General features: G+C 41.1%; 1 protein-coding gene across 2 annotated transcripts; it reads left to right on the top strand.

Moving 5' to 3' along the window:
* Nucleotides 1–8,362: 8,362 nt before the first annotated feature.
* On the top strand, nucleotides 8,363–27,018 carry grp5l (glutamate-rich protein 5-like [provisional]). 2 transcript variants are annotated; one of them, XM_004915124.4, is made up of 4 exons: nucleotides 8,363–8,853; nucleotides 21,800–22,075; nucleotides 22,844–23,000; nucleotides 25,980–27,018. In XM_004915124.4, the coding sequence occupies exons 1-3, from the start codon at nucleotides 8,769–8,771 to the stop codon at nucleotides 22,975–22,977; spliced, it is 495 nt and encodes a 164-aa protein (XP_004915181.1). In that variant the 5' UTR covers nucleotides 8,363–8,768; the 3' UTR covers nucleotides 22,978–23,000; nucleotides 25,980–27,018. The 2 variants fall into 2 exon arrangements, with proteins under 2 accessions (XP_004915181.1, XP_004915180.1); XM_004915123.4 differs by having other exon boundaries at nucleotides 8,366–8,853; nucleotides 22,844–22,957.
* Nucleotides 27,019–27,890: the final 872 nt, after the last annotated feature.

The raw sequence follows: 27,890 nt of genomic DNA, 5'->3' as shown, positions 1-27,890 counted from the left end.
GAAGAAGCTCCCACAATGCACCGCTTTTGAGCTAAGGACCGCCCGCATGTGGCAGGAGGCAAGGGCTGTGGAACGCACGCTGATTTGGAACGCAACGCTATGGGAGGCGAGGAGGACAAACGGGAGAGTTTTGAAATCTGTTCAGAATTCATTTCTGAATGATGCGTTGTATCTGAAGTTAAGCGAATTGAGGGACTTGTGCTAGAATATCTACGACTCTTGTCTTAATAAACATTAGTTATTGATAATGTAACAGTTCGACTATTTCTGGCGTCCTGGTCAAGTCAGTGTTTCAGATTGGTATGCTGAGTTTTTAACTGCGGTCTGCATCAAGGTGGTATTTGCAGTTGGTCTTTTTTATGTTATATGTGTTACTTTACTTATTATTTTTCTAACTGCATGGGGCCTGCATCAGTACCTGCCCCGGTAGAGTTTACGATTTAAGGCATTGACTCTTTTTAGAAGCACAAAGGGTCCGATTTACTAATCCACGGACGGATCGAAAGCGCCCGAATGCGGTTTTTCGTAATGATCGGTATTTTGCGATTTTTTCGTCGCAACTTTTTCGTAGCCGTTACGACTTGCGCGAATTGTCGCGATTTTTTTTTGCCGTCGCAAAAAAATCTAAAAGGTTTGCCCGCCGTTTACTAGCGCTCAATACAAAAAAGTCGCGACAATTTGCAGAAGTCGTAACGGCTACAAAACAGTTGCGACAATTCGCGCAGGTCGTAATGGCTATAAAAAAAGTCGCGACAATTCACGAAAAAGTCGCGATGGCGATGAAAAAATCGCAAAGAATACGAAAAAGTCGCAAAATGTTCATTTCCAATCCGATTTTTTCCCATTTGGGATTCGGATTCGTGGATTAGTAAATCAGCCCCAAAGAGTTGCTTCAGTGGGTTCTGGAAGTTAATTCCAGAGCAAGAATGTGCAATGTAATAGAACATTCCTACGTTTTTTATTACCTTTATTGGTTGCTATGGCTTACGGCTCCTAGGCAAAATTTGTGCTTTTTTTATTACAGATGGAGTGCTGTCCAAATTGAGATTCAAAATAGGCCCTGGTATATAAATTAGTCAGTGGACCAAACAGCTCCCTACAGAGCCAATAAATAGTGATTGTCTAGAGCAGGGGTGTCAAACTCAATTGCACAGGGGGCCAAAATTCAAAACACACTTTAGGTCGCGGGCCGAACAGGATAAACATATATTGAACTCACTAAAATTCAGTTGTCTTTGTTATTATATCATTTTATCAGAGCTGGAGTGCCAGCAGCCATATTATTGCCCCATGTACCTGTGCCAGCAGCTATATTATTGCCCCGTGTACCTGTGCCAGCAGCCATATTGCCCCGTGTACCTGCCAGCAGCCATATTGCCCCGTGTACCTGTGCCAGCAGCCATATTGCCCCGTGTACCTGTGCCAGCTGCCATATTGCCCCATGTACCTTGGCAAGCAGCCATATTATTGCCCCATGTACCTGTGCCAGCAGCTATATTATTGCCCCATGTACCTGTGCCAGCAGCTATATTATTGCCCCGTGTACCTGTGCCAGCAGCCATATTATTGCCCCATGTACCTGTGCCAGCAGCTATATTATTGCCCCGTGTACCTGTGCCAGCAGCCATATTATTGCCCAGTGTACCTGTGCCAGCAGCCATATTGCCCCGTGTACCTGTGCCAGCAGCCATATTGCCCCGTGTACCTGTGCCAGCAGCCATATTGCCCCGTGTACCTGTGCCAGCAGCCATATTGCCCCGTGTACCTGTGCCAGCAGCCATATTGCCCCGTGTACCTGTGCCAGCCAAAAAATCAAGTAAGCGCCAGAACTCTGGTTTCTCCCGCCAGCTCTTTCTGTCTCTCTTGAATGACGCTTGAATGATGGCGAATGCGTGCGCCAACCCCACCGGGCCGGATGTGGCCCGCGGGCCACCAGTTTGACACATATGGTCTAGACAGAGCATCTGGGGACCCCAGGGCCAAACAATCAAATTAGCCTGGATTCTCCCAATATCGCCCACCCGTAGGTGGGGGATATCGGGAGAAGATTCGCTCGCTTGGCGACATTGCCAAGCAAGCGGATCTTAAGGTGTATGGGCACCTTTATTCTTCTGAGAAAAGCAACATCACAAGACATCTTATTCTTGCTTATAGGGGAACTATTGTGAAAATTAAATAAATTAAATAATATAAACTTTATTATCCTGAAATAAGAAACATTCTAAATATAATCAATTAAAAATTCTGTACAGTTCTGAAATAATCCAGTTTCTCTTTACTATGCCCCTTTCAGCAATCTAACTCTGTACATTTTCCACATTTTTCTGCTTGCCGAGGATCAGCCCGGTGTGGCATTACCCTAAAGTTCTATTCGGCTGAATACTTGGGATTTGGCTGGATCTGAATTTTACAAAAAAAAAAATTTAGCTAAATCACAAAGTGAACACAGGAGTTGGCACATTCCTATAAATTGAATTTTTAGTTCTCAGTTAGCTACAGTGTCTTATCCTCATATTAGCAACAAATAATATGGGATGCAGTAAAATTATGGCAGGGTATATTTGTTTTTATTTTTTTAAAAGTGCACAAACTTGTTTTTAACAAATTCTGCTCATTGCAGTACTAAAATGTATCCACTAGGGGGCCAGAGAGTAAACACAATATAAAAGCAAATCTGCAGCAGTACATAGAAGACCCACAATACATTTGGTTCTGCATAGGCAACTAGAAAGCATATTGATTCTGAGGCTGGATTTCAATTGTTGCTATTTCTTCTTACTGTATGGTTTCCATTTCCAGACCCTGAGGACTGTCCCTGGACCTGGAAATGTCCCCCCCTCATTAAACAACCCCATAAAGTGTGATTTGTAGGAAGTAGAGGAAACATATCTGTTCCTTTGTAGATTTTTTAACATTTTCTGTCCAGGTACAATAGGAGGAAGCTATGCTGGCATATGTGGAGCAGAAAAGAAACTGAGAGCAATTAACAGAAAGCAACATATTTTACAATAAAATAAACAAATATCTGTCTGTGACCTTGATTGGATGTGGTTTAAAAGGTTCAAAAAGTAGAATGACCTATACACTTTTTTTTTTTGGCATGCCATGCATCTGTTGCTAGATTTTACGTTAAAATGATGCTAGGCATATATTTACTGATTTTTCTATTCAGTCCCTCTTTTCATTATTCAGGTTGCCAAGGTTCCACAAATACCTGTATATTAAATGGGAACACCACCCAAATACAAAAAAATATGCAGCCTTTTTATGATTTGTACTGTAATAATATGGTTTGGAACAGTTCCCTAAGCCCCGCCCCCTGTTCCCCTGCTGATCTGGCTGACTACTTTGAGACTCAAAATGTAACAGTAGTCGACTGCCCTCAGCCTGCCTTCAGCCTGCATCCTCCCAATCCCACAATTCCCTGCACATGTGATGTCAGTTAGGAAAGGAACATCACAATGCATTGTGGGTTATGTAGTCCCTGCATGCTGTCTGTAAGCTTTGAGAAGTTGTTACAATTTGTAACATCAATGTTTTAGTACCTCCTCCCCTGCCAGGATTTCAAAGGATGCAGAAGGAGAACTGGTTTGCAGCTAAATTTCAGCATATAAAAATGGTATATTAGGGGCTCCTGCATTGTGTGGTTTGGAAGCCAGAGTCCCCCTTTCATTTTAAACACTATGGGATGCTGTTTAACTGTGCATCATATGTTTGCAAAATGTACCTTGCTGGTAAAGGTATGAGATCCATTATTGGAAACTCTGAATTACAGAAAGGTCATCTCCAATAGACTCAATTTTAATCAAATTAGTTATTTCCTTTTTCTCTGTACTAATAAAACAGTACCTTGTACTTGATCCCAACTAATATATAATAAATCCGTACTGAAGGCAAAACAATCCTATTGGTTTTTTTTAATGTTTAAATTATATTTTAGTAGACTTAAGGTGCCCATACACTATAAGATCCGCTCGCTTGGCGATGTCGCCAAGCGAGCGGATCTTCACCCGATATCCCCACCTACGGGTGGGCGATATCGGGTAGCAACTAGCTAATAATCCTGGCCCTGGGGCCAAACGATCAGATTACATTTGTGGTTATGGGGCAGTCGGTTCGGGGACCGCGTCAACGAACCGATGCGGTCCCCGATCCGACTGGATTTTCTAACCTGGCCAATCGAGATCTGGCCAATTTCAGGCCAGATATCGGTCGGCCAGGCCGCTCTGTTCTGCCCATACACAGGCCGATTAGCTGCCAAATCGGTCCAAGGGACCGATATCGGCAGCTATAGTCGGCCCGTGTATGGGGACCTTTAAGGTATGTTGACTCAAATTATGGAAAGACCAGAAAGCCACAGGCCCCCAGCATTCTGGATATTAGGTCCTATACCTGTACTTCTAAAAGGCTACTAACAATAAATATACAATTTAACTATAAAGCATATCCCTGTAAAGAGTGTATGTCTGTTTCTGCATGCATTTACTTTCTCAGTCAGACACATCAGTCAATCATCATTTCACAAAGTAAGTGCACGTATAGTTCATGCTTAATATAATGTGTTCTGCGTGTATATAATGTATAAATACACAGCAATGGCCCAAGGCAGCCACCTGCCCTAATCTCTTCTCACATTTTCTGTCTGCTCTTGCTATGAAAAGTGACAGGCTATTTGGTCTGATAATGGGTAGGATAACAAGCTCAACCTATTTTCATGGGTTCATGCACCTTATGATTTTTGGCTGGCTGATACATCTAATTGCCCAAATATGCACATTGGGAATGTGGAACTGCTATAGACATGCAGAAGTGCTGAATGGAAAGCATGTGTTTATATGAGATAATCCCACTTGGTAGTGTTATGGAGGTGCAGGGAAAATGTTGAGCTCACAGTGTATGATATAGAGGTGATTGTTACAGAATTTGTTTGGGAGGGGAGTGCCAACCCATTGTAATAAAGCAGTAATAGGCAGGAATGCTTTGGAAAACTTCAGTAATTAGTTCATAATCCATATTACCACACTAGTTGATTTACTGCTTAGTTTTATTAGCAGGTATCACAATTAGCCCTGCAGAAATGAAGTCTCAAAGTCTCAGCCCTTGTCTGCATGACTCTCAGCACTGCACCTGTAGTGGGCCGGTGGGCCAGAGTGAGCTCAAGAGGTACTTGTCTATTGTGTTGGTACCTTTTTGCCTGACTCTGATTGATGCAGATCATTGCTTTTAAAAAGTGGTAAAATACTCCTCAGATTCAGATTACTGTTACTGCTCCTTTGGATTGATTCACACTGTCTCAGCTTCCAGCAGTGTTTGGGAGGCCAGTCCCTGTGATGTAGCAAATAACATCAAGGTTAGTCAGGCAGTTATTAGCAGTGACTTGTTGTTAGATACAGTCCCTAACAATATGAATTTTTTAAATATAGCCTAAAAATACTTTGGCCCATGTAATCTTCTCATTCCTACATACTTAATGTTTGGCCCTGTGCAAATACCAGGCATTTTTTACCTCCTAAGTCTGTCCACTGAGCAAACATTGAGAAAGGGAAGGAAGTACAACAATCAGCTCATACCATCGGTTTGTAAATGGCGACCCGAGCTAAGATTTATAAATATATATAATCCATTATTCATATAGCTCTAACATATTCCACATCACTCCATGGAAATTATACATCTTTCCCTGCCCCTGTTGAGCTTACACTCTAAGGTCATATTCATACACAATCAGTGGTGGAACTACCGGGGTGTACCGCACCCCCCTGGCGCACAGGCGAATCCAGCATAAAGATTACATCTGGAAGGGGGATGGGGGGGCCCATATTTGCTGCCTGCACCCGGGCCCCCCAACCTATAGTTACGGTACTTCCCACTTTGGTCAATTTTATCAGAAGTCAGTAAAGCAAACACACCAGTTTTACAAATGTAGAGCAACAGAACTTAGTTTTAATTACTTTTAAACACTTCCATTTTTAGGAGTTACTGTTCTTTTAAATACCCTGGAATGTTGCTCCAGTCAGGATAATCTGTTTAGCATAACCAGCATGGGGTCAGAGATCTCATGGTAAGGTGCTGGTTGTATTAGCATGATTTGAGCTATGAGGTATTATTAAACCTAATTAAATGAGTCCTTGCAGTACTAAACTTTTTGCCATTGTGGTTCCCATCTACCCATTACATGAGGATATTCCTATAAGCATTTAGGGCTGTGACACATGTGGCAATGCCATCCCACCGGCTAGAATGTAAATGGCTGGTGGGATGGCATATTCGGCGCCGCGATTTGCCAAAGTCGCCAAAGTTTCCTCTCAAGGCATATGTGGTGCCGCGATTTGCCGGTCGCCAAAGTTTCCTCTTGCGGCACCGCGTATGCCATCCCACCGGCCATTTACATTCTATCTGGTGGGATGGCATTGCAGGGAGATTAGTTGCCTGCGACAACAGAGATTTGTCACGGCGCGACTAATCTCCCCGTGTGTCATGGCCAGGCCCGGATTTGTGGAAAGGCCACAAAGGCCCGGGCCTAGGGCGGCACAAGTTTAGGGGCGGCATGCCGCCCCGCCGCAACAGAATTTTTAAATTTGGCTCCTATACGGAGCAGTCGGGACCTCTCCCCACTGCTCCGTATGGGAGTTTAAATGTGCGAATGCGCATGCGCATTGATCGCGCATGCGCACTCAGGGGGAGAGGGCGCCGCGCGATTGCGCATGCGCACTCGTGGGGGGGGTGGCCTCGGGGCGCCGCAAAGTTAAATCCGGCCCTGGTCATGGCCCTTAAGGGTCGCCATACATGTTCAGATTTTAATCTTTTTCCGACAAACATTCAGATATCAGATGCACATTTAAATGCAATGATCTAAACAGACTTAAATTGTAGGATAAAGCCTTTAAACAAATCGAAGGATGTTCTCAACATGAAATAGTTGGCAGACACCAATCATACCAAAGTGAATTCCATTGTAGGTCCCCCAAGGGTATTGTCAGATACACAATACATGCACAGATTTTAGCGTTATCCCACTGACATTTTCTAACCTGGGTGATCGACTAAATGACCAATCGCCATTGCAAGAAACTAATCGGGAACATAATTCGGAGCCTACACATGGTCCTAAAATCATACAAAACTAGGTTTCGTACCATTTTACTGGTATGTGTATTGCCGGCTTAAGTGACCTTTACAACTACCTTTCTTGCAGTTTTAGCTGTCCCAATTACTTTGGACAGTTCAGTCTTGAAGGTGTTATGGGTGCCTAGCAAAGCACTTAAAGTAGTGCATATGAAACAATGGCTAATTTAATCATTCCAAACAGGGGCATTTTGATAAATGAACAAAAATGGCATTTTCCCAGGGCCCCCCAGAAACACATTTGGGGATGAGCAGTGTAGGGCTCTGTGTGGAGGAGGTTGAGACTGGGATGGGGGGACCTGAGGTGGCAGCCCCGGTGGGCCCCAGAAACCCCAGTCTGCACAGAACCAGCACATGGAATTGTTATTCCACAATGTGATCCTCCGGCAAGAGGATGTTTGATACAAACAGAGAATGACCCCGTGGAAGAGCAATTCTGTGTGCCGGTTCTGTGTTTTCTGTATCTTTGCCTCAGATACATTAAAGCAGCCCTGGTTCCAAATTCTATCTCAAAGCAGCTTCATCGCCGACCTTAATTCAAAATACTTGTTTAATGGATTTATTAGATTGGTAATACAAAACTTTTAGTGCATTTAGCTCCTTCTCAAAGAAAAAAAAATGCCCTATGAGGTTAATTGGGCACCTGTAGTTGTGATGCATTCAGAGTAGCCAGTCAGAGAAATCAGGAACATTTTTAAAAAATGCCAGCAGGCCCGGACTGTCAATCTGTGGGTTCTGGCAAATGCCAGAGGGGCTGCTGTAAGATGCCATAGGCAGTCACTATTTATTGGGCTGGTGGGGGCTGTTTGGGCCTCTGTGTACTTGAAACCTCAGGGTATATATTAAAGCTCCAGACCTGAATAAAAGTTGTAATGTATATTCTTTGGGATAGTGGCATGTATTGCACTCTGTACTTACCTACTACTGAAGGTATCAGATCATGTGACAAATAAAGGACACCTCTAAAAAATAGTAGGTAGAAGGGCTTTAAAGCCATAGGGGTTTGTTTTATTGTCATTAATTATTGATGATGATGTTTTTCTAATTTGTCACATGATGTGGTACCTTCAGTAGTAGGTAAGTAGAGAGTACAAGGCGTAAATAAATCCAAAGAAAACATAGTAACAGCGCCCTGAGCCTGCGCTATCAGTTTCCAAACAAAGCAAACTCTATAGCGGACAGTGTGTGGGGAAAGAGCGGACATGCGCAGTGCGGCCCCTTGCCATCCTCTCCCAGTAGCGGCGGCTCAGTGTTACAGGCAGGGCGGCTCAGTGTTACAGGCAGGGCGGCTCAGTGTTACAGGCAGCCCCGGCAGCTGCAGGACTCGGATCTCGGCTGCTGTTCTTATGGCAACCGCTGTGTGCCAGTAAACATTCATCTCTCTCCCAACTTCACTGCAACTCCGAGGGGCAGCGCTTAGGGGACCAGTGGGCACTTGGTACTTGCCTTTCACTGTGTCCCTAGCAGGACTGCCTGTAGGGCAGTGTATATCTAACCAGCTCTGCCTGTGTACATTGCTCCCTGTGCAGCAGCCCATTCAAGTTCCCATCGCTTGGGATGTGAAGGTTTCTCTACTGTTCCGAAGAGTTTTTTAGAACTGCGCTTGCTATCGGCCGATTCCCTCGCTTTGCTCGGAGGGAGCGATGGGCTGTTCGAGCAGTACTCAGACTCAGCCCCAGGGGGGGAACAGACCAAAGTCTCTGGAAACCAATGGACCCAAGAAAAGCGGTGAGTGACCTCTTACAGCAACTTGTTCTAGCCCCCATTATAACTCTTTTTTATCTGCAATTATCATAGCACCCCAGTAATGAGAGCACCCATCATGGGCACCACCAGGGCAATGTAGGGAGGGCATTAGCATGGGCCCCTAGTCTCTAAGTTTATTTTGTGCATATTGTATTGGTATTAACATCAGTTATATATTAGCCCCTTTGTTAAGATACAAACCATATAACACTTTAAACAAAACTAGTGGAGTCTGTGGGAATTGTAGTTTAAACTGATTGTACAGCAACTCTCTCCCTGACAAGCCTGTTTCCCTATACATGGATGTAATGAGTATAATGCTGGGAATTGTAGTTTAAACTGATTGTACAACAACTCTCTCCCTGACAAGCCTGTTTCCCTATACATGGATGTAATGAGTATAATGCTGGGAATTGTAGTTTAAACTGATTGTACAACAACTCTCTCCCTGACTAGCCTGTTTCCCTATACATGGATGTAATGAGTATAATGCTGGGACTTGTAGTTTAAACTGATTGTACAACAACTCTCTCCCTGACAAGCCTGTTTCCCTATACATGGATGTAATGAGTATAATGCTGGGAATTGTAGTTTAAACTGATTGTACAACAACTCTCTCCCAGACAAGCCTGTTTCCCTATACATGGATGTAATGAGTATAATGCTGGGAATTGTAGTTTAAACTGATTGTACAGCAACTCTCTCCCAGACAAGCCTGTTTCCCTAAACATGGATGGAATGAGTATAATGCTGGGAATTGTAGTTTAAACTGATTGTACAGCAACTCTCTCCCAGACAAGCCTGTTTCCCTATACATGGATGGAATGAGTATAATGCTGGGAATTGTAGTTTAAACTGATTGTACAGCAACTCTCTCCCTGACAAGCCTGTTTCCCTATACATGGATGGAATGAGTATAATGCTGGGACTTGTAGTTTAAACTGATTGTACAGCAACTCTCTCCCTGACAAGCCTGTTTCCCTATACATGGATGTAATGAGTATAATGCTGGGAATTGTAGTTTAAACTGATTGTACAGCAACTCTCTCCCAGACAAGCCTGTTTCCCTATACATGGATGGAATGAGTATAATGCTGGGAATTGTAGTTTAAACTGATTGTACAGCAACTCTCTCCCTGACAAGCCTGTTTCCCTATACATGGATGTAATGAGTATAATGCTGGGACTTGTAGTTTAAACTGATTGTACAGCAACTCTCTCCCTGACAAGCCTGTTTCCCTATACATGGATGTAATGAGTATAATGCTGGGACTTGTAGTTTAAACTGATTGTACAACAACTCTCTCCCTGACAAGCCTGTTTCCCTATACATGGATGGAATGAGTATAATGCTGGGAATTGTAGTTTAAACTGATTGTACAGCAACTCTCTCCCAGACAAGCCTGTTTCCCTATACATGGATGTAATGAGTATAATGCTGGGACTTGTAGTTTAAACTGATTGTACAACAACTCTCTCCCTGACAAGCCTGTTTCCCTATACATGGATGGAATGAGTATAATGCTGGGACTTGTAGTTTAAACTGATTGTACAGCAACTCTCTCCCTGACTAGCCTGTTTCCCTATACATGGATGTAATGATTGGATTAACACAGTAACTCATAAAATAGTCATGACTCCATTTGTGTGTAATTAAAAGTTAGCCCAGCATCAGGATATTAGGTCAGGTCATTGTATCTGCACTAACATCATTTTCTCCAACAAGCCTATAATAGGTGTGCAGTGTGCTTGAGAGGAGTCTCCCTGACCGGTACTGCCTGACCTGAGTGTCTCTCCAAAGCTTCTCTTATTATATTAATACTAACACTTATATATAACAATGCGTCCAAAGCTCAGAGACCATTCAGTACTATGGAATAAAAGCTTTTTTTATGGAAGCTCAGCCACATATTTAGCACATGAGATGCTTTAATTAAACTCAAGTATGATGCTCAGTGCCTTCCTTTCATTGCCTGACCTGCCAGGCTACTGCAAAAAAAGGGAAAGTTGTGCTCACCACTAAATGTTAAAGCATTAAGCTGCCCATACACGTGAAGATCTGCTCACTTGGCGAGGTCGCCAAGCAAGCGGATCTTCTCCCGATATCCCCACCTAAGGGTGGGCGTTATCAGGGAACATGTCACATCAACGAGCCAATGCGGTCCCCGATCCGACTAAATATTTTAACCTGCCCAATTTCAGGCCAGATATCAGACGGGCATGCCCCTTTTCCTGGCCCTGCATGGGCCGATAAGCTGCCGAATCGGTCCAAGGGACAGATATTGGCAGCTACAATCGGTCCATGTATGGCCACCTTTAGGCAGAAGATGCAGTAAGGAAAAAAAAAAAGGGATTGTTTGTCCACATATTGCAATGCACTCCAAGCTGGCCAACTGTGTTAAAGTTATCCCTGGTCCTGCCAATCCTACACTCACTTGCATCTGATTCATTAAAGGGGTTGTTCACCTTTGAGTTAACTTTAAGTATGTTGTAGAGTGTAACATTCTAAGACAAATTGCAGTTAGTCTTAATTTTTTATTATTTGTTTATTTTTACTTATTTCACTTTTTTTTAGGAACTCTACCGTTTGAATATCAGTAGTCAACTGGTTGCTAGGGTTCAAATTACCTTAGCAACCAATGAGTGGTTTGAATGAGACAGGTATATAATGATGACAGGTATATAAACAGGAGAAGACCTGAATAGAAAAATAAGTAAGAAAAAGTAAGAATAACAATAAAACTGTAGCCACACAGAGCAATAGTGTTTTGGCTGCTGGGGTCAGTGACCCCCTGTTGAAAGCTGGATAGAGTCAGAAGAAGAATAATTAAATAATAAAAAAACTATAAAACATAAATAATAAAGACCAATAAAAAAGTTGCCTAGAATTGGTCATTCTGTAACATACTACAAGTAAACATAAAGGTGAACCACCCTTTAAGAATTCTACATTTTATAGAGGGACTGAGTTTTTCCTGTAACTTGCTTTCCAAGGTTGAAACTGACCAGGTTACTGGCCAGTACTCTACGCCATACTCAGGAGAGACAGCTTAGTATTGCCTCAGTGTGGTCTTATGTAGCTGCCAAGCGGTGAGAATGGTGGAAATACCAACATTAAGGGGCACATTTACAAAGGCACGAATGCTCGAGTGTATTTTCGCCGATTTTTCCGGGCGTCCGGACGACTTTTTCGTACACCGCACGACTTTTTCGGACGCCGCACGACTTTTTCGGACGCTTGCGCGAAAAAATCGGAAAGGTTTTACCACTGTTTACAATGGTTTGGTACGAAAATTTTGTGACTTTTGGATCGCCAATACGATATTTTCGTGACTAATACGATTTTTTCGTAAGCATTTTCGTGATATTTGCGATCTTCAGAAATTTTCGTTTCCCATCCGATTTTTTCCCATTCGTGATTCGGATTCGTGGATTAGTAAATGTGCCCCTTAGTTGACATTTGTACTGATAGGGTTAAAGTCCCCTGACTAGTCAAAAAATCAATAACTCAGTCCTGAGAATGTGCTGGCAGTGCTTGGGAAACAGCCCTGACTTGTTCCGATCCTGACCCCAGGCTGTGTATTTTAGAGGGCAAGTTCACCTTTACTTTAATGATACATTAATTAAAAAAGTGGGTCTTTGCCCAGTTTGGTGACTAGTGACTAGGGCCTAATCCGGCTGCTTCTAATACAAGTCTGTGCAGACCCTGGGCCCTGACAGGATTTAGAACCCTGCCTGAAAGGTACCTGGGCAATAGTCTGCTTGATAGCTATCAGGTACGCCATCAATTTCCCCCATACATGTGGCAGTAAGCTGCCCACTCGTCCTGGTGGTCCATTTCAGTTGCAGATTATTCTTTGTGAGCCTGTGGGCAACAGTGCAAACAAAACCAGTTACAATCATTTTATCTGAAAATGATGAAATGTATTTAGGTTTATTATATAAATTAAGTAGCAACGCTACTAGAATTTTTTTACATAATTGACAACAATGCTGTTTGATAAACATTTCCAGCTTTCAAATGGGAGTCACTGACCCCAGCAATCAAAAAACTATTGCTCTGTGAGGCTACAGGTATATAGTTATTGTTCTTTCTTTTTGCTAGGGTCACATTTGACCCTAGCAACCTGATAGCTGCTGAAATTCCAAACTGGAGAGTTGCAGAGCTAAAAAATTGAAATGCCACAAATAATAAAAAATGGAGACTAATTGCAAATTGTCTCTACAAAATTGTGGGGTTTTCGTTAAGATTTGTATCTTGGCATAGAACTTTCGTACAGCTCAAAAATGTACATAATCCTCTTTCCTTTTATTTACAGTTAATCTGAACCCCATGATGAGTTTAACAATTAATTGGGGCCTGGTAGTAAGTACAACACAATGCAATGTATTCACTGGAGTGACTGCTCCTGGCTATCCATTGCACAGCATGCAGGGCAGTTATGACCATAAATCCTACCAGCCAGCTGTAGTGAACTGTACTGTGATTGTACCTGGGACTGTTAGCATGGATGCACAAAATAGCAAGTTGTAGAGCAATATCACCTGCAGGGCCACAATCAGATGGGTACTTTGCTTAGGCCCCATGGTAGAAGGGGCCCCAAGAGTCATAAATGTGCAATTCACGGGATGCCCATGGGAGTGGGGCTTGTGTGGAATTGGTGGTGGTGGGAGGATCAAAAGTGGAGTTTTTATATAAAGGGGCTTGGTTGGGGGAGATTATGAATGTGGCCATGTATGTGCAGGGCATTTTTTTTCATTGGGACACCATTCTACTCCATTGGCAGGGCTCACCACAATGGGCCCAGGTGGCTAATAGGCTAATAATTGGAGTGCTTTGAGAGAGGGCCCTACTATTAACTTGCATGGGGCCCTATGATTTCTGATGTGTCAGCGACACCCGCTAGCTTCATGGAATGTTTCTTATAGGATTTTGACCTCATCCATTGTGTTGGGCATGTTGGTCAGTCCCATGGGGTTTCTGTATTATGCACTATATCTAGCCCCAGAGTGTACCAGCAATAAGGATTTATTCCCTGTTCCACTGTGTAACACTACAATGCAATATTGGAGAGCTGGGTCTTTTGTTTCTGCAGTGCAAACAATTCAAAACTCATCGGCATTGGCATCCACTACAAGAAGCATCACTTAAATCACATCTGAAATGTTATACAGAGCATTTAGAATGAGGATCTGGGGACCTGAATAATTGAGATGGTGGCTGAAGGTTTTAAAATATTTAGTTTACATCTTGAACTGGTAACTGAATGGTACTGAATAGTAGACCACAAGGAGTAATTATTTACAGAAGTGCATGCCAGTGTAACCAAGTGCACAACACCCAGAGACATTGATATATATATCTCTCCCTGATGAAAGTTCCTATTTGGAACTGAAATGTCGGACGAATACAAAACCATGCTTCATCATTTGCTTTAAAATCTTTATTTTTTGTATTTCTTAAAGTCCTGTGAGTGCTGGCCTTCTTTGCAGTATTTTGTATTTCTATTTGCATTAGCACCCGGGCATTTAACTTTTTGTAAGTGGTGTGCTACCTTCTGCTTGGACTGTATATATATATATATATATATATATATGTGTGTGTGTGTGTGTTTCAATGTGCTTATGGCCCGTTACTTTTTTTTAAAACACGTGTTTTTTAAACACGTGAAATGAGCCCAGTGATACACTTAATTTTCAGCTCTGACAGCACAAACCTGTTATACAATGCTGAACATGAAATGAACCGAAAGTAATGGAAGTTGAATGTTCGGTAGTGTGACATGAAGTGTAGTTATGTAACTAAAATTAGCAGGTAAATAAGCTTTGGGCCCCAATTGTTCATGGAAAGAAGAGGCCTAACTGCAGTAATGGTGATAATTATGATATCTCTTGTGGGAGTTATAGCACTTTTTGTTATTAAAAAGGTATGTTGTTGAGCTCTACATTTTTAGGGCAGTGGTACATTTATTGGCATTGTTCAGGTGGCTCTCTACATTTGTCCTTTATTACCTGCCAGTTTCAATACAGACGTAAACTGCGGACTTGCTTAGCGTATAATTTTAAGACTACGGGGTGGATTTCGGTATACTCGCGCATTCTAGCACCAAAATCTGCTCCATGCAAACACAGTGGCTCCAGGCACATCCAAAAGCTGATCAGAACGTAGGGGCTGTATCTCGGCCTTTGTTGATCCGCAGGCCGAGAATCAGCCCTATGTTACTTAGGCCTAAAGAGTAGTTCAAGTCTCCCGCATCCATACACAAGTGAGTTTGCCACCTTTTTGTGAAAAATATTCTGGCTTTAATTAATCAATCCTCATTAATAATATTGGTATCAAGTACTTTTTTAACAGCCTGGCCATAGAATACAGGCCATGAGACAACCCTAGTGCTGGTAGGGTTGGTAGGGTTGCCACTAAGCTAGTATTTCACCGGCCAAGCTGGCAAATCACCAGCTAGGGCGGTTGGCAATAATCCAGTTTTACTGGAAATATATTTGCTGGTAAATTTGTAAGGGTAGAAACTCTTCCTATAGATTCCCTCCCTTCCCTGACCCTCTTCATGATGATCACCAGAAAAACATGGTGTAATATCCGGTAAAATGTTACATAATGGTGTAAAAAAAAAAAAACAGTGTAAAATGAGGGAAAACCTAAAATTATAGTACAGGTATAGGACCCATTATCCAGAATGCACGGGACCAAGGGTATTCCGGATAAGGGGTCTTTCCGTAATTTGGATCTCAATACCTTAAGTCTACTAAAAAATCAATAAAACATTAATTAAACCCAATAGGATTGTTTTGCATCCAATAAGGATTATTTATATCTTAGTTGGAATCAATTACAAGGTTCTGGTTTTTTTCTACATAGAAAAAGGAAATCAGTTTTAAAATTCTGAATTATTTGATTAAAATGGAGTCTATGGGAGACTGGCGTTCCGTAATTCGGAGCTTTCTGGATAACGGGTTTCCGGATAAGGGGTCCGATACCTGTACAGGTATCGGACCCGTTATCCAGAATGCTCAGGACCTGGGGTTTTCCGGATAAGGGGTCTTAAACCTAATAGGATTGTTTTGGCTCCAATAAAGACTAATTATATCTTAGTTGGGATCAAGTACAAGATACAGTTGTATAATTACAGAAAAAAAGGAAATCATTTTTAAAAATGTGAAGTATTTGATTAAAATGGAGTCTATGGCAGATGGCCTTTCCGTAATTCAGAACTTTCTGGATAATGGGTTTCCGGATAAGGGGTCCGATACCTGGATGTAAAATTAAGGTATTTCTGTACTTATGATATAGCTTAATCTTTGACATTTCAGTTAGAAGGATTTGTAAGAAAAAGACTGGTGACATTCTTCTCTTAATCACACCTCGAGCCATTAATACTCTCACATTTATGATGACAAATACTAAATATGGAGGTGTTGTTGTGTTACGTTCATTGTATTTGCAGTGTAAAATATCTGGAAAAATAGAAACCAATAATGCAAATTGCAAAAGTGCTCAGATTTGTTTTGAAGGTTTACATTTCCTTTAAAAGAGAATGCTACGTAGTAACATAGTAGATTAATGTGGTTGTTCACCTTTGCGTTTACTTTTAGTATGATAGAGAGTAATATTCCGAGACCATTTTCCAATTGGTCTTGATTTTTTATTATTTGTAGTTTTTTAATTATTTTAATCATTAATTGACTGATATATGAACAGGAGAGGGACAGAATAGAAAAAAAAATAACAATTACGCTGTAGCCAAACAGAGCAATCGTTTTTTGGCAGCTGAAAAATTGTAGCAGAGGAAATAATTAAAAAACTATAAGAAATAAAAAAGATAGACCAATTGAAAATTTGCTTAGAATTGTTCATTCTATAATATACTAAGTTAAATTAAAGGTGAACCATCCCTTTCAGTTAAAAAAGACATATGTCAATCAAGTTCAACCTTTTTGCCTAAGTGAAACCGCTTAAGTGCTATTTGATCCAGAGGTCGTGTGTACATTTATTACACTTGTAATTTAGTAACATTAGGGGAATGTAAATGAAATGAAAAAATGCCGGGCTGGTAATGACTGGTAATAAAAAATAATTCCACTTTTACCTCCAGTAGCTTGTTATGCTTTCAAAGTGAGACTGGAATCTGGGTTAGGAAGGCAATTAGACAAATGGCCGCCACCATGGGAATTCTCATTTAAGCAGCAGTTGCTTCATTAGTTTAATGTTTGTTGACTTCTTGGAATTATGACGTCAAATATATTGATGCTGCATTGCCTGTATTTCAGCTGGGAAACAATCTATTTATATATAGACATAAATGATGCAGTTTATTAATAGCTGCATAGGGAGCAGCAAATGTAAAGCAGCAAAGAGCTAAGCATTGCCATTGTTCTGGGGGTAATTGTTGTTGATATAAGTATAAAGCAGTAATAGGTGTAAATGGCATAAAAAAACCCTTGATCTCCAAAAACTGCTTTTTGCATATTTGAAAAAAATGAAATTCTAACTTTCCATTATACTATTAATTAAACATTTTAAGTGGTTTTAAGGTTGTTTGTAAATGCAAATGCTATTGAAACCAGTATCTGTCGAACTTTTTATATATTCTGCTCTAATGGCTATGACTCTTGAAACAATTTAGCAGAAGGCTGGCGATTAACAGACCAGGAGCTAGTCTGTTTCAAGATTCAGAACCAAAAACCAAAAGCAAAATCTGGGTTTAGGGCTGAATCGTCAGGTGGAGGTAGAATCCATATTGTTTCTGCCTCCATATCTGACGATTCAGCCCTGAACATCAGTGAAGGGAGCAAACAATCTTTCAGGAAATATCGAAATTCATACGTGTATGGCCACCTTAAAGCACCATCTCAAAGAGTTTGTTTGTGTTTTTAAGGGTTTTTCTATCACCCTCCAAATATGCAGGCAGGTAAATAAATTTCTGATAAAACTGACCATGATGTGTGTATGTGATAGGGATCCCAGATTGCAGGCTCCACTGGGGCAGAGATTGATGTGTATTATGCATTATATTATATTATTATAATGATAAGAGCCTATAAAGAGTGATAATAATAATAAGAGCCTGCTTCTAGTTCTCACAGATGGGCCGTCTCATTGTTCAATGGGAAAACATCAACAATAAAAAGCAGTGAATCTAGGAATTTGTTCCAGGGTGTGAGCGACAGTCTGTCAGCTTTCATGAGGCAGTCATCTGCAGATTGATATGAACAAGTGGAATTACTTATTATGATTATTTCTGCTCATGATTGGATGCCTGGGGACTTTCAGCATGAATGCACTTAGATGCCTCCGGAGCCTGGGTGCTGCCGTATTGCTCACTGATCTGCATGAAATCATTTAACTATTAAGAACAACTAAACCAAAAATACAGGTTGCTTGGCATGAAATCTCTGCGGCAACACTCACACAACTATAGATACACTGAGGGATTTAATAAGGGAATGGCTCTATAGGACTTGAGCTTCCTAAAACAGCCTCATGGGAATTTATTTGTTCATTTGGAGTTTTTCATTTTGCCTTTCTCTAGATCAGTCATTTTTGGATCATAACTTTTTTTAAACTTTGGAAACTATGTTGATGTGCAATTTTTAAGATTTGTTATCAAATCATGGACCCCAAAAGGGCAGTGCTTGCAAAAAGAATGGATGGGGTTTTTGGTGGACCAAGGACATGGCTGAGCATAACTGGGCATTAGTGATGTGCTGGGTGGCCCAAAACACACAGGACTCACAGGTTGGTTGGGTTCGTGCCGACTCGCACCACATATTTGGCTCGTGGACTGGTTCGGGCCAAGCTCTTCCTGCCACCCTCCCTGCCCGCTACCTAACTGTACCCCCACTTCCACTCCTGGCAGAGTCTATTTATTGGCATGCCCTGCCCCACCCTCTCCGTGACATCAGGCTGGGGCAGGTCAGGTGGGGGTATATACTGTAAGAGGGCAGGTTAGGGTCGGGTGCAGGTTGACTGTCAACTCGCGCACCACTACTGGGCATGGTCAGGGTCCTCGCAATACCACTTTTTTTTTATCTCAACTACCCTCAGTAGATAGGCTTGCCACATCACCCCTTTAATACCGGCCAAATAATGAATCCACATCCTGCATGGCTAGTTAGCAATCAGTTTAGATGCATGCTGTGTGGCTGCACATAAATCAGTTCAGTCTGCAGCATGCATCTAAAATAATTGCTAATAAGCCATGCAGGATGTGGATTAAATATGTGGTCTGTATTGAAGGTTGCATTCCTATGTGAGTAGACAATGGAAATATGCAAGACGGGGTGAACACAGGTCACAACTTTATTAACAAATATGTTAGGGATTATATAAATAAATTGTACAATGTTGAATAACATCAGTCATATCCAAACACCAGGAATGCTATCCAAGTCCAAAGGCCACCAGATGGGCTATCCACTTTCCAGAAAATTTTGGCAACCATAATACCTCCATCCTGACTGAAGATACCACAATTCACCAATAGCCCCCTGGTGATTAAAAATGGGGCATATGCACCACACCTGTGGCAAGCATTCCACCGCAAGCTGTGGCAATGACACCCTAATAGCCCTTAACCCCCACATATAAAAATAGGGTGGGTAAAATGCAACCTGGCTTCTTATTCATCCAACACCTTGTCCACCCTGCCCCTTAGAATCCTTGAAGGATTTTTCTGAGAGAGGAAATCAGGTACCAAAGAACATGTTTACAAAACATGTTTCTTTTGCAGCATTTCTGTGAGTGCTTATGGCTGTATTTACATAGACCTTTCCGATAAAGCTTACTTAGTTTTTACCTTTCCTTAAGCCATCAGTTAAGTTATCATGAGATTAATTACAAATATCATGAGATTAATTACAACTATCAAGAATATTGATATCCCATAGCTAATTATCTAAACATATATGGTTTATGAAATAATTTCCCAATGCAATTTATACTTATTATTTTATAATATAAAACCCAAACAAGCCCTGTGTTTATATTTGGCTCACTGTTTAATATATGTTACAGAGTCCAGGGTTATCAGTTGTGGCTTTAGTTCTGACTGTAGCCATGGCATACATAAACTCAGCCTCATGTACCTATAATCCGAGTTGGTACTTTATAGGTGATTTATTTAGGACATGGAGAAATCAGGATTTCGTTAATGTTTTATCATTTGTCAGTGATTACATCATGGGGAACAGCTATGGAATTTGTTTAACAAACAGAATTTTCACTTAGTAAATCGTTAACATGAGTATAAGCTCAAAAAGTTGGGTTTTCAGTAGAAAATGAGGCTGACTAGAGAATGCTGTGAGCAGCCATTACCCAGCAACACTTGCTAGTTGCTAGGGAAACACCAAGCTTCCTGTGCGCATTGCTGGCTATAGTCACCACTACTGAAAGGGGCACAAATCCACAGATGGATTCTCACCAGATTTGTTGCCGAATATAGGCAAATATGTTGGCAATTTTTATCGCTGCTACCCAGAAATTGTATAGTCTATAAAGTCAGCTTTTTAACAAGAACAGAGAAAATTAGTGACTGCACTAGTGAAGAATGATATCTTATAAATATCTATTATTAGTAAATGAATTTAGAATTTATAATATAATGTGAAAACAATTGATTCCTGATATTACTTCATTGTCCAGAATTATATTTAATAATACATCTATAAATTGCTAATAAATACTATTTTATATTAACTTTTCATTAGTGAGGCCATTGGCAGTGGCGCCAAAAGACGTACAGCAGAATATATAGTTAGGCTACAACCACATTGGGCTTTTTCTCATCCTACTGTAAATACAGTATAAGCACAGACAGGAGAGAGAGGTCCACGGAGCAGTTGATTCTTGTGTGGCTTTAGCGTTAACCTAAACAAGCACCAAATAACTTGCAACTTACAAGCAATAGCACTAACTGGTATGCTGAGGGTCAGACTGGGGTGTGAAGGGCCATCTGAGTTATAGACTATTTTTGTGAGCTTTAATAATTGAACACCTACGTGGGCTTATTGGTCCCTGCCAGATGCACAGTAGAAGTGGGATGGGATAGCCAATCACAGCACTCACACAAGCAAAGACAGGCTTCAGTTCCCTATCAGGCCCTCCTAGCTGGTGATTGGTTTCTATCCTACAGTGCAGTGTGTTGAGTGCCGCCGGCCCCCTGCACAGCGTGAGAAAGGACAAGGACAGAAGTTGAACAGAAGAGTGGGACTAGTAGGCTTTTGGAGGAATTCTCAATAAATCAGCTCAAAAAACATCCTTCTATATTTAGGGGCTGATTTACTAACCCACGAATCCGACCCGAATTGGAAAAGTTCCGACTTGAAAACGAATATTTTGCGACTTTTTCGTATGTTTTGCGATTTTTTCGGATTCTTTACGAATTTTTCGGATCCAATACGATTTTTGCGTAAAAACGCGAGTTTTTCGTATCCATTACGAAAGTTGCGTAAAAAGTTGCGCATTTTGCGTAGCGTTAAAACTTACGCGAAAAGTTGCGCATTTTTCGCGTAAGTTTTAACGCTACGCAAAATGCGCAACTTTTTACGCAACTTTCGTATTGGATCCGAAAAATTCGTAAAGAATCCGAAAAAATCGCAAAACATACGAAAAAATCGCAAAGTACCGATCATTACGAAAAAAACGCAATCGGACTCCATTCGACCCGTTCGTGGGTAAGTAAATCAGCCCCTTAGAGTTATAATGTATTGGCACAATCTTATTTTCACCCAATATGTCTCCCTTAAGGCAATGGTTTAGAAATGGTTATTATTGCATGTAGTAGTCATCATGTAGTTATTATGGCAAGTATATATAGGACAGCAAAAAACTGCTCACTCAAAATCTCACTCTAACTGTCCATCCTAGAAGGGTCAGCCCCACAATATACATTTGTTTGTTTTCTTGCCCTTTCAGCCTCCTCAGATATAAGTGATCAGATTGTTGATGACATTGAAACGATCCCAGACCAGACCAAATTGGAACCATTAACAGAGAATGAAGCATCAATAAATGAAGATCCCCCTGTGGAGGATGAAGTGGAAGCCATAGACACCGCAGAGTTAGAAGCAGCAGAAAGCTTGGCACCAGCTGAAGAGGAAAATGGTGCCACAAGTGAAACAGAAGATAAAGTAGAAGATGCAGAGGAGCCTACAGCAGACCAACCAAATGAGGAGGATGTAATGGCAGAAGGTAATACAATGCAATTGTATTGTTAGTTTCCCTAGACCTGTTGCATTGGGCTATCTGAGAGCTGTAGTTCAGCACTGTCTGGAGGGTCTGAAGTAGGGGGGATAATTTGAAATATTTGTGGGGCCTGTAATCCCTTTTATTATAAATGGCGGTTAGTGTGGCAGCCCCATAGAAGCACCACCTGAAGAAAACCCTTTTGCTCATAGCTTCTATTGAGAAATGCCATAAAGTTTGACACAATTATGGGCTAACTGCCCTTCCATAGAGTTGGCAATGCCTATTGTTTTGGGATAATGTTAATTTTAGGGCTGTATAACATTATTTCAGGTCAAAGAGACTACATTGTGTACATTGCCTATAGTTGTCTATAGTTTTTGTCTGCAATGTAATGTCAGGTCATACTCGCAGTTTTATATTCACTAGTTTAAACAGAGCTTTTGGACCTCGGTGATGATGAATCGCACACGAGCAGTTATATATAGCAACTAATTAGCCTTTTTTGCTTTCATTTTCACATTTGTATTAAACTGATCAGAATTAATTGCTGATTGGTTGCTATGAATTTGCTCCACTCTGCCGTTGCCCTCAGATGATCAGTTCGTTTCCCGTACAGTGCATTAGCTTGATGAGTTTTTCGGAAGGCAGAATTACAAGTATTGGAACAGCCCGATACGGATCACTGTACAGAGTAATGTCACACAGCACCCCCCACCCCCCTAGTGCCCAAACTAACTGCGCTGCTTTTATTTCTATGGTGACTGTGTCCAGGTGAGACCGAAGACTCTGAGGAAGTCAAGACGCTTGAAGAGATACCAAGTGAGGAGGCAGAAACAAAGGAGGAAGAAACAGGACACCTGCTGGACGAAGCAGAACCAGAGATTAGTATGTTGATAGCAGAGTGAATGACCTCCTCATTATCACTCAGGTGACACAAACATTGTAGGGCACCTAATGAGCAGATCTGTCAGTAGGAGTCTCCCGTTGCCTCGGTTAGGAGTGAAGGAAAGAGATAAACAGACTTAAACATATGCTCAACATTTTGCAGGTGAACGGAGTTCTTTGTACAGTGGACAGCGTATATAATTACTTTGTATAGAAGAGCATTCACAGCAAGGTCACATAGTTCCACTTGAAATACCATTTTTATATTCTTAATAATGGAATCATGATACCTATGGCCAAATAAAAGCCTAGTGTTTATTCTTTTGTCTTGCAAACAAAAGACATTCAGTTTAATCTGCATTCAGTATATATTTATGAGGGGATCCTGACTGCCTCTGCCTATATTGTACCTGAAAGCAGGCAATTGGCTTTCAAAGCTGGAATATATACAGAACTAGCCATAGGTATCCTGGGCAAAGCTACTAGCAGTATGCCCTGGCAGGCCTGGACTGGCAATCTGTGGGTTCTGGCAAATGCCAGAGGGGCTGCTGTAAGATCCCATAGACAGTGACTATTTATTGGGCATGTTGGGGGGCTGTCTCTGTGTACTTGAAAAACCAGAGCACTATTTAATCTCTATTGGAGCCTGTCCTCTGGAAATTGTCTGTTGTGACAATTGTCAATGGCCATAGGGGAACTTTGCCTGCATGAAAGGAAAAACTATACCTCAAAACAATGTAAGTCTCTGTAAAAATACCTCATATAATACAGCTAATGTGTAACACCCTACTTCATTTAATTAAACCATTTTCATAAAAACATACTTTTAAGTAGTATGTGCCATTGGGTAATCATAAATAGAAAATTGGCATTTCAAACACTAACCCCTTGGGATCATACGATTCACGATGCACACAACAAACCAAGAGCACACATATATGTTAGGTTACATCAGCCAATTTATGGAATGAAAGTCTGTCTTTTACTCCCACTACAGTTAGAGCTGCATTATTTCCTGAGGGAGCACACAGCCCATCACTAAATGGCGGCTCAAGCTAAACGATGTTTAGGCAATATTTACTGACAGATATATTTCAGTTTGGTAAGATTCTTTAATTGGCGCCTTAATATGCTATAAACTATCTGTTGGTTCAGTATTCATTCTAAAGGTATAGTTTTCCTTTACTTGCAGTAGGGCTTTGACAGTGGAATAGCTCCTAACCACCTTTTCCCACCTGACATTGGTTGCCTCCAATTCCAGGTATTTTGTCAGTGATAAGCAAATTGAGGCAGGCACTCCGGAACTCCAGGGTGCCTATGATTAAGTACCCAGTAAGGTACAAAACGCGTAAGGCTCTTTAGCATTTATGTGTATATGTTAATAAAACAATTTTGATTTTACTATACACCTGAGCTTTATATCTACTTTTTTTGGAGTTCTGGAGTGCCTGCCTACTTCAATTTGCTTGTTCCGTTTGGGCTCCCCCATGCTGAGGGTCTTGGGCATGAGCACCCGGACCACCTTGTACTATGGGTAAGATTCTTTTACTTCATCTGCTTAGACCTATATATCCATCGTAAACTCACTTTTGACAGTGATATTCCCCTTTCTTTCAGATTTTGGTTATATAGCAGTTTTAGGCCATAGAATCAATGGGAAGCACTGTGCCAGAGGTGCGAGATGGACCTCTGCTCAAAAAAGCAATGCTTTGGTATTTCTGAGGAGAAATCCGACTGTCATAGCTATGTACTTTACGAGGGGTCAAAAACCCCGTCTGACAATAGCCTAACTAAACACAGACAGCTACTGCAAAACAATAAACATTAAGTTGGCATATAATTAGAAGCACTATTGAGAAGCACATAATAAATTAAAACCTTATTTTTAAAGTGGGTCAATTTGCAACCAAAACAAATGAAAAGGAATTTGAAATTGAGAGCAATTTTCATTTTACTAAATGTAAAATAATGTCCTTAAGGACAAGCCCTAAGGCCAGTGCTATAAATAAGTGGCTCGAGGGAAGCTTTTGTGTGGTTAGGTGTGTGGGTAACTGGTAACCTGTGTATATGATACCAGCTACTAGCACAAGTGCCTGCCATGTTGACCTCCCAACACATCATTGGACATCTATCAAATCCGCATCCTTCAATTATTAGCAATTAGTTTGAAACCAGGGCAGCTGGCAGCATGCACCTAATTTAACTGCTAATTAGCCAGGCTGCATGCTGATATGATGTGTCAGGTTTTATAAGATTAAAATGGCAACTTTTTCGCCAAGGCCAATGCTCTTTTACATTTGAACAAGTGAGAAGATGCTGGTGTTGATTGACCCTAGAGGGCATATGTTATTATTGTTCCATACTCCATAGAGGTGTCCTCTCAGAATGTTCCTAGCAGCAGCCAATAACAAATGGACTTGTTTATCAATTCCTACCATTACAGATGGCCATACACAGACAGATTTTGGCTGATTCTGCAGCTTGTCTCTGTGAATGGGGCCCTCCGACAGGCCTCACTGACTGATATCTGGCTGAAAATCGCCCAGATGTTGATTGGGAAGGATTTATTTTCCTGACGAATTGAAGACCACATCGGCTTGTTGATGTGACCCTCACTCTGAAGGCTCCTATTCCCGTCCCCTAGGGGCAAACAATCAAATAAGCTGATATTGCCCACCTTATGTGGGCATATCAGGTGAAAGATCCACTCATATGGTGACCTCACCAAACAAGCGGATCTTATGGTGTATGGCCACCTTAAGTTATTTTTAGCTAAACTGCGCTCCAGAGTACTAAGACCTCTAGTGACTGCTCCAACATAACACATTACTGCATGGCAGTTACTTCATTTCTCACCATTGGGGTCACACCTCCTTATCAAATTGAAACACTTGCATTGTTGCACTGTTACTTGCATTTACACTAGTGGTCTGTCCAACATAAAAGACAAGAGCCCATGTCCATCTAATACCTACTTCTGTAACTCTGTGTGATTAACCTTCTTTTTTTCTCCATGTCCTAGCTGAAAGCAATGTAGAAGAGTGAAGCCTTGCACATTTGAGACATCCAACTGATGATGGGAAGGTGGACTATGCTTTTGCTTCGGGTTGGTTAGCAGCGCAGAAATGTGTGCACTGGGTGACATGGCAGGTCTTAAACCTTCTTCCAAAGCCACATTGCCAAGACTACAGCAAGAGAACTGCTGCTGCACTACAATGTTGTGCCGTATCTCTGAACTGAATGTGGGGTAGGGATGGGGGTATCATTTTTTAAAGTTCCCTTTAAATATATGGCACAATTGTGATATCTGCTTCTCTGTATCTCTTGGTAACACAAAAATTATTTAATGGGTTGAGCCCAGTTTGTAATCTGCGTGATTGTAAATAAATGGATTGTCTTTCAGGGTCCCATTTAGGCCAGCCTGACTATAACACAATGGCCCTCCACTTTGTAAATAAATAGGGCCCCTTTACTTGCTTTTCTTTGCTATACGTCATTACATGGTGTGTCCATTGTTGCAGGGTCTCGCTCCTTATTGTTACATGGAAAAAAGCTGAATAGTTTTTATGGCATTGTGTAGAGATTATTGGCGTCATAAAATCTTAGACCTACTAACAGCCAGTGAAAGCCAACAGATTAATAAAACCCCTTGCCTGCATTCACTAACTGTGTATTACTGGCCTGCGGTGTCAGACTGCGCTGTCGGGCCCCCCACATAGCGAAATGCACTTCTTCACCCCTTTCTTCCATCCTCTACTCTTGGTTTTATGTTTTCTCTTCCTTTTTCTCCACTATCCCTTTTTTCTGCCTTTTTTCTCTGTTTCCAATCTTCTTTAACTCTGTTTTCACTTCTGCTATCTGTTTATTCATTCTTATGCTATAAGGGGCCATGATACTGGTGTAGAAGTCCAAATGGGCTGGCAAACAGGTTGGGCCCACTGGGAATGGTTCTGGAGCCCTGGTGCATTTTTTGTGACTAATGAATTATTCTTGAAAATCCCTACTGCTGAAAATAAATATAACTATACTAAATTAAACTGTGTTACTGTGCCAATTATAAATTTATTACTAAAGTGTGTTTTTTTTCTTTAATGAACTGTTTAAAGAAAAAATAAACCCTCAAAACAAATTAATGTAAAATCACCCAGAAAACTCTTCTAAATAGCTGTTAAAATGCTACATTTGAAACAATATAAATATATAATAAAATATATACAGGTATAGGACCCATTATCCAGAAACCCATTATCCAGAAAGTGCCATCTCCCATAGGTTCCATTATAAGCAGATGATTCTAATAATTGAAACTGATTTCCTTTTTCTCTGTAATAATAAAACAGTACCTTATACTTGATCCCAACTAAGATATAATCAATCCGTATTGAAGGCAAAACAAGCTTATTGGGTTTATTCAATATTTAAGTGATTTTTAGCAGACTTAAGGTATGGAGATCCAAATTATGGAAAGATCCCTTATCTAGAAAGCACCAGGTCCTGAGCATTCTGGATAACAGGTTCCATAACTGTAAAAGTTAAACACACAACAGCACCACCTGCTGTTCATTATAGCGATCTGGCTTTATTCAGCTGAAAATGAATGTGAATCTTGTGATGTTGCATGGCTTAAGGTGACCATACAAGTTACAAAAATGATCTTTCCTGCGCCAACTGGCTGCCTTTTTTTCCCACCCTGCCCAATCGACCAGATGACCAATATTCAAGGCGTTATTAGTCACCTTGTCAACCCACCTTATATGCAACAAATATAGCCAATTTCATATAACAATATCAGTGCATGTATGGGCACCTTTAGAAATGAGGTTAATGACCATAGAAGAGCCCTCTGCCATTTCTCTGGACAGTTCTAAGCAGAAGAAAAATTCCAATAATTTGCCGTAACATTGACCTATGTCTAGGCAGACAATAATACCTT

Source organism: Xenopus tropicalis, chromosome 6, assembly GCF_000004195.4.
Source record: "Xenopus tropicalis strain Nigerian chromosome 6, UCB_Xtro_10.0, whole genome shotgun sequence".
In the NCBI taxonomy this organism is placed as follows: domain Eukaryota; kingdom Metazoa; phylum Chordata; class Amphibia; order Anura; family Pipidae; genus Xenopus; species Xenopus tropicalis.
This window is presented reverse-complemented; position numbering and strand designations above follow the sequence as displayed.

What these genes read in the sequence shown, in the direction of transcription:
- grp5l (XM_004915123.4), top strand. Translation starts at nt 8,769, where the DNA reads ATGGGCTGTTCGAGCAGTACTCAGACTCAGCCCCAGGGGGGGAACAGA. An exon ending in CAATGGACCCAAGAAAAGCG is followed by an intron (nt 8,854 to 21,799) that starts GTGAGTGACCTC and finishes TTGCCCTTTCAG; the next exon opens with CCTCCTCAGATATAAGTGAT. An exon ending in CGAAGCAGAACCAGAGATTA is followed by an intron (nt 22,958 to 25,979) that starts GTATGTTGATAG and finishes TCCATGTCCTAG; the next exon opens with CTGAAAGCAATGTAGAAGAG.